Source organism: Mus caroli, chromosome 2 (assembly GCF_900094665.2).
Source record: "Mus caroli chromosome 2, CAROLI_EIJ_v1.1, whole genome shotgun sequence".
Classification (NCBI taxonomy): domain Eukaryota; kingdom Metazoa; phylum Chordata; class Mammalia; order Rodentia; family Muridae; genus Mus; species Mus caroli.
Genome location: NC_034571.1, coordinates 95,654,511 through 95,667,199, shown reverse-complemented (window position 1 = coordinate 95,667,199; position 12,689 = coordinate 95,654,511). Strand labels below are relative to the sequence as shown.

Here is a 12,689-nt window from a genome sequence, read left to right as displayed (position 1 = left end):
AAAGCAAAACAAGAAAATACAGTTTTTAAAATAACATGCTTGCAATATATAGTTACTGTCAAGATTTGGAGTATTTAAAAGTTCTTATTTTCGAAGGTTTTTAATACATCCTCAGCTACAGGTGTGTGCGTGTATATTTGGTACATAGTTGTTGTAAAATAAGAATAACATTTTTTGCTTACTATGTTGAAAAATGTAAAACTGTGATATTAACCAGTATTGATTAAGGTTATAGAGAAATGCTTCCTTTCACAGAGGGTTGTATAATTGCTACAGCCTTTGCAGAAAGTCGTTTAGCAGCATCACTCAATAATTTTAGAGTATATATAAAATGGCTTAGTGATTGAAGAGGTCTCAGAAGACGCTCATGAAAATACTAAGAGTAATTCCTCGGATATTCATTTCTGTGTTGTCTGTAATAGTAAAAATATAAAAATTGTACATTTCTCTTATGAGAGGAATAAATGGGATATATCTTTATTATCCTGCAAGTGGTAAAAAGTAATAAAAAATGAAGATACAGTCAGTAGCACTATCTTTTAAGTGGAAAAGCAAGAACAGAACCATATGTTTATTGTAATCCATGTATAGAAACACTACCCAATTAATATATGTGTGAGAACCATATAGAAAAATAGACTATCTACTGAACTGGTAGTTTGTATGAGTTTTTTGTTTCTCCTGTTTTACTTTTAAAGACAATCTTATTGTACTGAGAAACATCAACTCAAACCCCTTGATGCTCCTAGCTCTGCCAACTAGGTGTTGACATACAGCTATTCCTAGTTCAAACTTTCTCCTCCTCCTCTTTGTTGGTTTGTTGGTTGGTTTGTTTGTTTGTTTGTTTGTTTTAAAACAGCCATTTATAGCCCAGCTATCCTGGAACTCACTAATAGTTTATGCTATCTTTGAACTCTTAGAATTCCTCTGTCTAAGTCTCTATCATGCTGGGATTACAGGCATGAAACCCCATATCTGGCTAGAAATTTCACTTTTTATTTTATGTATTCATCTATTATAATTTTTAAAGTAGTTATATATACCTGATAAATCAATAAAACCCAAAGGGAAAAAAGAGAATAAGAAATTAGTTCCTGAAAAATAAAGATGGTTACCAGGAAATTTATAATAGGTGTTGAAGAAATATTGTTGAGAGCATCCCTCTAAGAGGTCAAAATGAGATAGAAACCATAGTTTAGTTTGTATTTTGAACAGAGCTGCCTAACACTATTAAAAAAAAATTCTCCCTTTTCATTTCTTCATTATGTTCAAGCTATACTTCTTATCTGTTCTACAGGTAACTCGAGACCAGATGAAGATATTTATACAGCAAGAGTTTAAGAAAGTTCAGAAAGTGATTGCTGATGAGGAGCAGAAGGCCCTTCATTTAGTGGATATCCAAGAAGCAATGGCCACAGCTCATGTGACTGAGATATTGGCGGACATCCAATCTCACATGGATAGGTTGATGACGCAGATGGCCCAGGCCAAGGAACAACTTGATACCTCTAATGAATCAGCTGAGCCAAAGGCAGAGGTAAATGAAAGCGCTGGTGCTTTGTAGCAGAACCATGAGGAATGTTAGCTTTGAAAATGCCTGTCGATGATCTCTAAACATAGATGAACTGAAAACTTGGGGAGGATTTCCACTAGAGTGAAAACTAGAGTGGAGGTATTGGCTACTAAGGTCTAGTCCTGGCTTTTAGGCCTGGCAGAGCATTGTCCAACATAAAGGAATGTAGTCAATGGGACAGATACTAATCACAGTTAAGAGTCAGAAATCCAAACCAGAGAAGAGAGCAGGTGACTGCCACATTCCCATCTCAAGCTGTCAAATGAACATGAAAATGATGAGTCACTTTAGAGATGAGAACAGGGCTGAATTAGAACGGATCAGGGAGTAAAGCCTAAAACAGTCCAGAGTGAGAAACTGTGGATTTCACTTTGTGAGTAGCAGAGGAGTACTTCCCATTGGGTGTTTTATGGATCCATCTGTTTAAATTGAGGACATATTTGCTGGATTAAGAGCAGCACATGGAGCCGAGCGTGGTGACGCACAGCACGCCTTTAATCCCAGCACTTGGGAGGCAGAGGCAGGAGGATTTCTGAGTTCGAGGCCAGCCTGGGCTACAAAATAAGTTCTAAGACAGCCAGGGCTGTACAGAGAAACCCTGTCTCGAAAAAAAAAAAAAGCAGCTACTTGGAGCTGAGAAGGGAGGATCCCATTGGCCTATAGTGAGATCCTGTTTCCAAAAGAAACCCTAAATACCTAAGAAAACTACAAGACAAAAAGAAACATATTGTAAAAAGAAAAGAGAATAGCATAAACAAAATACACAAGGTAAATGTGAATCGGCACATGCCTTGCTATTTCATTACAATAAAGTGTTGTATTTCAAACAACTACTTGAGCATGTCTATTGTGTATGTATCGAGGCAAAAGCTAGGCATGATGGCAGCTGACTTTAATTTCAGTATTTAGGAGGCAGAGGCAAGCAGAGCCCAATGAGTTTGAGGCCAGCCTTGGTCTACATAGCTAATTCTAAGGCAGCCAGGAATATAGATACCTTGTCTAAAACATGGAGGAAAAAGATCTGGAGAGATAGTTCCGAAGTTATCATTTAGTTAGTAGAAAATGGAACCAGGATTTAGAATTAAGTTTGTCTTATTCTACTGGATGCTTTCGCTCTTGTATGCTGAGTATCAGGAGGATTCAGTTCTTGCACACCTAACTCTTTGAAGGTGAGTTAATCATTTTGACTTAAAGGGTCAACAGCAATAGCTAACTCAGAGTCCCCTCAATTTGAGCCCTCGATTAAGTTATACTTTAAAAAATAATGCTTTGGTTTGTGACATAGTTCCCTTTCTTTTATTTTTATTCTAAATAATGAATCTCATCTCTCCCAGAACATTAACTCTTCTTTAAATACTTCAGCTAACGGACGTATTCTTAGGATGCAAGAGCTTATACAGCTTAAAGACTAGGCTATGGACACAATGAAGCTATTAAGAATAAAAAGAAGTATTCTGTTAGGTAGACCATTTCCAAAGAATTGTTGTCATTAATACCATCTCATTCCAATTACTTTGAAAATTTATTAGAGTAAATATCCAGTACCTCTCACTCCACAGAGGAATTTTTTGTTTCCTTTACATAACACCTAATTACGAGAAAAATCACTTGTATTTTGAATTTAGTCAAAAGGTTTCCTTTTCAACATTTTTAAGAGTGTGTTCAAATATACAGGAAAATTGCAAGTGTTTTAATGATTACACCTTTATAACATATATTTCTTAAGTTCTAATTCGTTGGCATTTTCATAGTTGGTTATCTATATTTCTGGTCATCTTTCTGACCTTTCGCTTATCAATCCATTTTATTTTTAATGCTAAAAACAGAATGAAGGGTCTGGGGCTGTCACTTTGTTGGTAAAGCACTTGCCTAACTTTCATAAAGTTGTGGTTTTGATCCTAGTACCATATAGAGTTGGTGTGTTGGCTCACAAACCTACACTCAGAAGGTGGGGGCAGGATCAGACGCTTAAGTTCATCCTTTGCTAGATAGAAGTTTGAGACCAGGCTGGAACACATGGCAGCCTATCTAACAGCAAAGCAGAGACAGCAGAGCTTCTGGTTCTGCAAGGGATTATGGACAGGTTTCATTGCACTTTCCCTCTAATCCCAGGGTGGAAGCCACTTGATAGCAGGGAAAAGATTAGTACCACCTGGGAACATTGGACTTAAAGATGGACAAGGCAGAGAGTTAATAAGATTTCCTTCCTTCTAGTATTTCCAAGCATGGGTGTTCTGTAAACTAGAAACCCTAACAGATAAAAACAAAAAGAAAATTCCCAAGACAAATCTACTACATGTAACCAAAGAACTTGGCAGTTTGCTCTCCAGTTAGAGAGTAAGCTTTTGGCCAGATCTGCTTCGTCTAGAGTGAATACATAAAGTGCTCACTGCTCATCAGCCCCAGTTGGCACTATTGCAGTGGAGCTAGTGGGCTGAACATCTGTTCTCTACACTGACAAGTTATCTTTTCACTGAGCCTTTAGGCAAAGCCTTACTTTCTGCTTTCCCCCTTTCTCTTCTCAGTAATAAGGCTCATTTGACATGCGCCTGTAGGAGGAACTCTAACTTTCCTCCTGCCTGCTTTACCAAAAAGGAAGTACTAATAGCATTTCAAAACTATGGAGACTGTTTCCAGACCTCTGACTATCTCCTCTTACCCTATGTTAACAAGCCATTGCCCTTCTACTCCAGGATCAGTGGATGGAAATTTGTGTTACACCTCTGCCCTTGAGTAATGAGTTGGCATCTCTCCCTTCCCATAGCCAGCTCTGTGGGAACTAGAGTAGAGCCTTACCATCTGAGTCAGGAAGAGGCATGTACATTAAATTGAAATTTAAATCACTGTCCACAAAAGTAATCCTGGACATAAGCATTTTTTAACTTAACAGGTCATGACCTGCTAAAACAGAAGGTTTTGCTTTGCTTGTTTGTTTGTTTATAAGGTTTTCTTTCTCTTTTAAATTTTATTTTATTTTATTATTTATGTATATGAGTACACTATAGAGGGCTTCAGATTCCATTACAGATGGTTGTGACCTGCTATGTGGTTGCTGAGAATTTAACTCAGGACCTCTGGAAGAGCAATAAGTGCTCTTAACTGCTGAGCCATCTCTCCAACCCAAACAGAAGGTTTTAAATAGGAAAAAAAAATTGTATTACAACTTTATATTTTCAGGTTATACTCCAAAAATACTCATTTACTGATAAAATATACTGTATGAAACTGAGAGAAAAAGAGGCACATGACAGCAGCACAAGATGATGCAGATGCTGGAATTATCAGACAAGGACACTCAGAACCAAGGGATGTGGAAAAGGACCAAGTGAGCATTATAAAACTGAAAGACATAAGAAGGGACAAGGCAGTGGTAGAGCACTTACCTGGCATGGTTCTGTGCTCAGTGTCACATACAGAGACACACAGAGAGATGACAGGCCATTGGGTAGACACTTGAGCAAATTGGAGACACCCAAAAAGAATGATTGAATTTGAAGACAATTTGATAGCAATCTAGTGTTATCAAAAGATTGAAAAATAATTGAACTGTGGTTCAGGGTCCATGGGAAAATAACAGAGCACTTGGTGCGCATATAATAAAGGGGCAAGAAAAATTTGTTAAGCTAAAAAAAAAAAGTCTGAAAAAAAATAATAATGGTGCCCAGTATGCAGTAAAAAATGGACACCTTCAAATTTAAGAAGCAGAGCAAACCCAAATAATATAAACTCTAAGGAAATCCACACTGAGACCTAACAAATCAGACTTATGAAAAGTGATGAGAAGGGAAAATGCCTTGAGTACAGAGCTCCTGGAGAGAAATTAGTCACAGAAAACAACACTTGATTGAACATGGTATGTATTCTTAGTTTACAGGTTTTATCTTGTATGGCCTCAAAACTGATTTAGTTTTTTAGTTAATTTAAATTGCTTTTGTTAAATATATTTCTATATCCTTAGTATCATCAATGTTAGTTTAATTTTTATATTTCAGATTCTTAATACTATACATTAAGTACAACTTTTTGTTTGAGACAGAGTTTCACTGTGTTACCTAGATTGACACAGATTTCTGGTTCAAGCAGTTCTTCATCTTTAGCTGTCCAAATACTTGTAACTTGGGATATGCTCACAGTCCCCAGCAAACAAACAGTTTTAACCTTGCCAAACTTAAAGATGAGTTATGTCTGTGGCTCAGTAGATTATTTGGGCTTTTATGCCCCAGCAGTCATCCCATCTATGACAGTCTTGTTCCTCCCTCTCAGCTTTGTACTAGTTATTTTGCTTTTACACCTAAGTGCAGCAGCTGGAACCATCAGCATAGTGTATGCATGAAGGTAAGGTGCATTCTTGCCTTGTTCTGCCTTACAAGGGAGAACATGGTATACTACCATTTGAGCATTGATGGTGTTTCTAAATGTTCTTCCATCAAATTGGTGTTTTCTTAGTCAGAAATTATATTGAATTTTATCTTTTACATCTTTTGAAGTGATTATATATAGATTTTCTTTATTTTTGTAATGGTTAATTACATTGACTAATTTTACAATATTAAACTAACCTTGCATTTTTAGGATAAACATTTTACTCAGTTATGATGTATCATCTGCGTTCAGTTTGTTAATTTAAGAGTTTTTTAGGCTTTTCATGAGGTACATTGATCTATACTTTTTATGTCTATGTTTTTGTCAGTCTTTAGTATTAGTTCTACATGTGCTTCATAATTCAAACTGAGAAGTATTCCCTTCTCTGTTTTCTGAGCTTCTACTCTTTATCAAACTTAAATATTAAAAGTATTTTATTCCAGTTTTTTATTATTCAGAATAATATGCTTAAGGAATAATGAAGGCCATTCCTGTGTGTCTTCTTGCAGTCTGACCTTTACCTCTGTGCTGCAGTGTCCCCTTTCATTTCAGTAAGGACTTGTCAAAACAGGAGGACGCAGAATAAAGTTATATGGGGACTTCTAGAGTTTAGTGATTGCCAGTGACATGTGTAGCTAACACTCTCACTAGCTTTTACTGTATTTTTAGAGGGGGGAGGGAGGAAGGGAAGGAGGGAAGAAAAAGAGCCACGAGAGAGAGAGATGTGATCCAAATTTTAAAAAACAGACTGATAATGTTTTATCAAGCATTTTTATCTGTAATGCATGAACATTTTCATATTATGCCTAGTGGATATGGTTTGTTGTTGTTGTTGTTGTTGTTGTTGTTGTTGTTGTTGTTGTTGTGTTTTGAGTTAGGGTGTTGTGGAGCCCTGGCTGGCTTCAGACTTGCCATGGGGCTGAGGATGACCTCTCAGTCTCCTGCCTCTGTATCCCAAGTGCTGAGATCACAGACATGTGCCACCTTGTCTCAAGAATCAACAACTCTTGGGGACCACAGTTGTCTTCCTTACATTCATTTTTGTTGTTTAACTTGTCATGATGGCTACAGGTTTTCCTAAACAGATTTAGGATTAAACTTGAATCTAGGTAAACCTTATTTCCACTGGTGGAATAGAAAGAAAAGGTCACATTACAGTGCAGTGTGCCACCCAAGGATACTCATGACGTTTAAAGGAGGGATTGAAAAATATTGCTTAGTCTAACAAGTCACTTCTAATATTTGTAACCAGAATTAACTTATAGTGCAGTAGAAATTAATTTTAAATCCTGCTCTATCTTTGCCTGAACTCCTGTGTGTAATTACTTACTATGCACTTTTGTACCTTATGAACAAAAAACAGTTTCTGTTTCAAATGGTTGAAATCCACTGACAAAGACACCGTGTGACAGAGGCTGTCACTGGCAGCTTCCCTTGACTGCTAGCTGAAAAGAAAGAATTCCACAGGTACAGAAATTAGAACAGAGTGGTACTCTCCCAAGCTCTCAGTGAGGAAGTTTCTGAGTTAGGCCTGATCTATTAGGAATGTCTCGAATTAACAAGGCTTTTGGGATAGAGGTGAGCTTATAGCAGGACCCATATTTGTGCATCTCTAACTGGAAGTTATAGTCATCTGTATATCTGAAGAAGTTATCTAAATAGACTTATGCTTCCTAAATTGTTTTATCCATTTGTTCATTCCTTCAATAATGAAACTTTGATTCTGTCTTCTGCATACTTTTTAGCAATGACTTTCTAAAAAAGGTACACATACAGCAAAATTATGCCTTATGTTCCTCTCCTGTTCCCTGAGAAATAGTATCAATTAGTAATTCAGAGGAAGCTCCATATGTCTCTCATTTGTTGAACACTTACAATATATCATATATTTGTTTAGAAAACTGAATCTTGGAAAGTTAATTACCAAACTTTAATGCAAAAGTTAACTTGAGATACTATTTTTATAACTCAGAAATCCTACAGGCCTTCCTATTTAACCTATGTAGGTTGGATTCTAATTTACCACCCTTCTCCCTCAGCCTTTCAAATGCTAGAATGGATAGTGTGCCGTGAAAACCATACACAAAATCCCATCTCATACCCATTGCACCAAGATGTGTGACAGTGACTAGGACTTGCTTTAAATCATGGGAGAACGACTAGATATATTTTCCTACAAGATCCTCTTAGGTTTAAATAGCCAATGATAATTGAAAAATTGTATTGAAGTTTAATTATGTCATTAATAGTACAAATTGTGAAATTTAAGTTATATGACTTTGCTTGAGATCGTACTCTTGAGATGTAGAAGTTGATCAAAATGTGAAGAAGTCTTCTACTACCCCTATAGCATCCTTCCACCACTTGCCCATTTCTCATTGAAGTGTAATTGATTGGTGCCCTTACACTATTGCAAATCCCTTTTATCTTTTAAGATTTATTTATTTTATGTATCTGAGTACACTGTAGCTGTCTTCAGACACACCAGAAGAGGGCATCTGGTCTCATTACAGATGGTTGTGAGCCACTATGTGGTTGCTGGGAATTGAACTCAGGACCTCTGGAAGAGCAGTCTGTGCTCTTAACCACTGAGCCATCTCGCCAGCCCTGCAAATCCTTAGTCGTCTGTAAATGGCCTCCTTTTCAACCTCCTCTACGGAGAATGGTTAAATTATTTTCCTGGTTGGAACTTGCTATGCAGACCCAATCTTTGGTAATCTGCCTTTATCCCACTTGTACTCTTATCCCCACATTGCCCTTAGCCCCACTCCCAAACTGCCCTAAACTCATAAGCACACCCTAATTTCTAGTTTCACAGAACCCAAAGTGTCCCTCTCTCCCTCACTTCCTTTCATGTATCTTATCTAACTATTAATGAAACTATCATGTCTTTGCTCTTGTTGTGCCAGTATTCTTCCTACCCTCCTATTAGTCATCTGTTTGTCTTGTGCCCCCACCCCCCACCTCCAATCATCTTTGCTCTTGTTATTCCAGTCTTCTTCTTACTTTTTAGTGTTGTCAGCCTGAGCAAATCCTGCCTATCCAAAATGTCAATATACATGTCACCTCTTCCCTTTTGCTGCTGCAGCCATTCTGTTTATGCCTCTATAGAGCCTGTAGAATACTTGGTTTACTTTCTGTGTGCATGAGCCCCTTGTTGAGAGCTCATAGACCATTATCCTCTATACTGCTTTTTCTGATTCATAACAAATTACTATTGATATTAATCAGTAATCTTATTAACAGTGTCCTCATGCACTATGCTTAACAGTGATGAACATTAATTAATCCTCATATTGATCCTATGATACAGAGACAGCTATTACCCCACTTTATAAACAATGGGGGTGAAGTTCAAAAGAGAGAATACCTTGGTTAGAGTAACACAAGTAAGTGCATAGAGCCAAGATTTGAACCCAGACTGTCTGGTTCCAGCTTATACAAGTTAGAATCATTCATCCATTGATTCTCTGGGGAGTACAACCAGATAGTACAATTTCTATTAAAATCACCCTTGAGTGAATGTGAAAGATAATTTGTTACCAGAATAATAAATCCGCTGTCATGAGAAAGGCTTCAGAGTCTTTTGAAAGTTCTCATTTTGTTTCAGAGGGGAAGCCAATAATCTGCTTTGATGGTTACTGATAAAGTTAGGTCAAGAGAGTAAAGTGCCTAGAGAAATAATGTGCATTGATTTTTTTGAAGAATATCTAAGAAAAAGAGAAAAGGTATTGTTTGCGTGATGGATGAAGTAGATTACTAAGTGCCCAAACTACCCATTTACAGAGGAGGGACCAAAGGCCATTTTAATTAATTGGCATGCCCCAGTGGCACATACTCCTAGCTCTCAGAACTTCAACCAGAATCCCTGTCTCCTCAGTGCCAGTTTAGACGTCTTTCTATCTTAATACACTGTATAATAGGACACTGTGTTCCTATTTCAAGGAAAAGTGCTAGACCAAGACAGAAATGAGTTTTGGAAGAAAACAGTTTGTTGCTTCTGAAGCTGGTCAGCTTTGCCTAAGACCTACTGCTATTTTGGGATTTTCAGTGTGCTTAGAATACTGCTAGCCATAGAAATGAAAACAAAACAAAAGGCTATTACTTAGGCCTCCTAGGTCTGTATGTTCACAGTCCTTACTTACAAGGGCAAATTATCAGTTCATTGCTGCTGGGCAGTTTGAACATAGGGATATAATAGTCTTTGTCTTAGCCTTTAGACCAGCTGTTCTCAACCTGTGGGTTGTGACCCTTCCGGGAGGTCCGTTTTACAGAAATTGCATATCAGATATTTACATTACAATTTACAATAGTAGCAAGATATGAAGTAGCAAGTTATGAAGTAGCAACAAAAATAATGTTTTTAACTTTTCAGTTTTTATTTTTATTTCTTTTATTTATTTATTTATTTATTTATTTATTTATTTATTTATTTATTTAATGTAAGTACACTGTAGCTGTCTTCAGACAGCACCAGAAGAGGGCATCAGAACTCATTACAGGTGGTTGTGAGCCACCATGTGGTTGCTGGGATTTGAACTTCAGACCTTCGGAAGAGCAGTCGGGTGCTCTTACCCACTGAGCCATCTCACCAGCCCTTCTTTTAGTTTTTAAAAAAATTTATTTTATTTATTTTTACACTTCAGATTTTAATTCCCCCCACCCCATGCACCCTCTGACTCTCCCATTCCCTGGGGCCTCCAGTCTCTTAAGTTTTAGGTGCATCATCTCTGATTGGACACAGACCCGGCAGTCCTTTGCTGTATATGTGTTGGTATGCTACTTGTTTGGTGGTCCAGCATTTGAGAGATCTCAGGCGTCCAGGTTAACTGAGACTTCTGGTCCTCCTACAGGGTTGCCCTTCTTCTCTCAGCTTCTTTCAGCCTTCCCTAATTTAATCACAGGGGCCAGCAGCTTCTGTCCATTAGTTGGATACAAATATCTGCATATGACACTTTCAGCTGCTTGTTGGGCCCTCCGGAGTGCAGCCATGCTAGGTCCCTTTTTGTGAGTGCTCAGTAATAGTGTCAGGCCTTGGGAACCTCCCCTTGAGCTGGATCCCACCTTGGGCCTGTCACTGGACCTTCTTTTCCTCAGGCTCCTCCTCATTTCCAGTTTTTTCAGACAGGCAACCTCAGGAGGTAGAAGGTTGTAGGTTGGGGGGACCCTCCAGAATGCACCCGAGACCTGGGAGGTGAGAGACTCTCAGGACTCAAAGGGAGGGACCTTAGATGGAATGCCAGACAGTAGGGAGAGGGAACTTATAGAGCCCACCTCCAACAGGAAGACAGGGCATCAAATGAGGGAAGAGGTTGCCACCCCACAGTCAAAACTCTCATCCATAATTGTTCCTGTCTGAAAGAACAAAAATAATTTTATGGCTGGGGGTTCACCATTACATGAACTGAATTAAGGGTCACAGCATTAAGAAGGTTGAGAACCATCGCCTTAGATATCTTCTTCTCTGCTTTTGTTAAAATAAATAGACAATCGTGCTTTTGGTTTGACATGAAGAGGGAAATTAAAGAAATCTAGACAAGTTTTAACCAACAATGAATTCTAATACTGTTTCTTATTTGTTTTTCAGGGTGACGAGGAAGGACCCAGGTAAGATTACTTTATTTCTGCTTGTCTGTTCTCAGAAGTGCAGTGACATTTGTAACCTTCTAATGCCCCCTGAGATGTAGACAAGCAAGGGATAGCATAGAAAAGGGATATCTGTTTTAATTCAGGGCTTTGAGGCTTTTATTTTGTACTACTCCCATTTCCTTCCGCATCTGTGTACCTGTAAACTTGTAAAGGTAGACTTGAAAGGATATAGTGACAAAGACTTTGCTTTGTTCTTTAGCACATTCAGAATACCTTGTTAAGAGGAGCAGGCTCTGTGTTTGAATGGTAGTTAGACTATCAGATGGACCTACTAAACTTACAATGTTCTTTTTTTGTTCTTTTTGACTTTTGTGAATGTGCTCTAGACTGTATTATTTCTGTCACAATGAATGTCTCAATGAATACTAGGTAATAGGTATAAAAAATTGTTTAAATGGGGAAAGGCTTTTGTACTTTTCTATATCAGTAGTTGGAAGAAATTTAACAGGGTAATTTTTATTGCTTGCCTCGGCCTTATAGTAAACTTGGACTTTACTCTCTCTCCTCTTCATCTGCTTGAGTAGTGAGAAAAGACTATAGGAAATGCTGCAGCTGTGCCATCAAGCAAATTGTAATGTCCAGACAGACCCCATCTGTCATGGAGACTAAAGGACTTAGGACAGGGAGATATCAGGAAGGATGTCTGGGTCTCTGCTATTCAAACTTTATTTTAACCACAAGTACTGCCTTTTCTAATGGATTTTAAGTAGACCCTCAATGAATATAAAACATTTTTCTTTATGTGGAGTTAAGACTATATCCCTTGCTGAACTTTCTTCTTCATTCCAGTAGAGCCTGAGTGGCTTTTGCAGAAACAGAATTCCTCAGGTCTCAGTGCAAAATTCACTAATGGGGTTAATTCCTTCTTTAAAGAGTTTTCTGTGTTGCTGAGAGATTAAATGAGGGTTTGATGTGTAAAGGAAATGTATTTCTCCCTGCACAAAGAATGGCTAGGAGACTAGGTCCCATATTCAGTTGTCCTCTATTGTGAAAGGAACAACAGAAATCCTATATCCTGTCCATTCACTGGAGTCTCCTTGCTCTTAAAAGAGCCGGGCGTGGTGGTGCACGCCTTTAATCCCAGCACTCAGGAGGCAGAGGCAGG

At 38.0% G+C, this 12,689-nt stretch overlaps 1 protein-coding gene across 1 annotated transcript in view; it reads left to right on the top strand.

Annotated features, from left to right (window-relative positions):
* The window catches only part of Trim44 (tripartite motif containing 44), a 102,898-nt gene that overhangs the window by 42,566 nt on the left and 47,643 nt on the right, over positions 1–12,689 (top strand). Inside the window, exons 3-4 of the mRNA XM_021155400.2 lie at positions 1,298–1,537; positions 11,523–11,542. Coding sequence (XP_021011059.1) covers positions 1,298–1,537; positions 11,523–11,542 — 260 coding nt within the window. The remainder of the gene's footprint in view (positions 1–1,297; positions 1,538–11,522; positions 11,543–12,689) is intronic.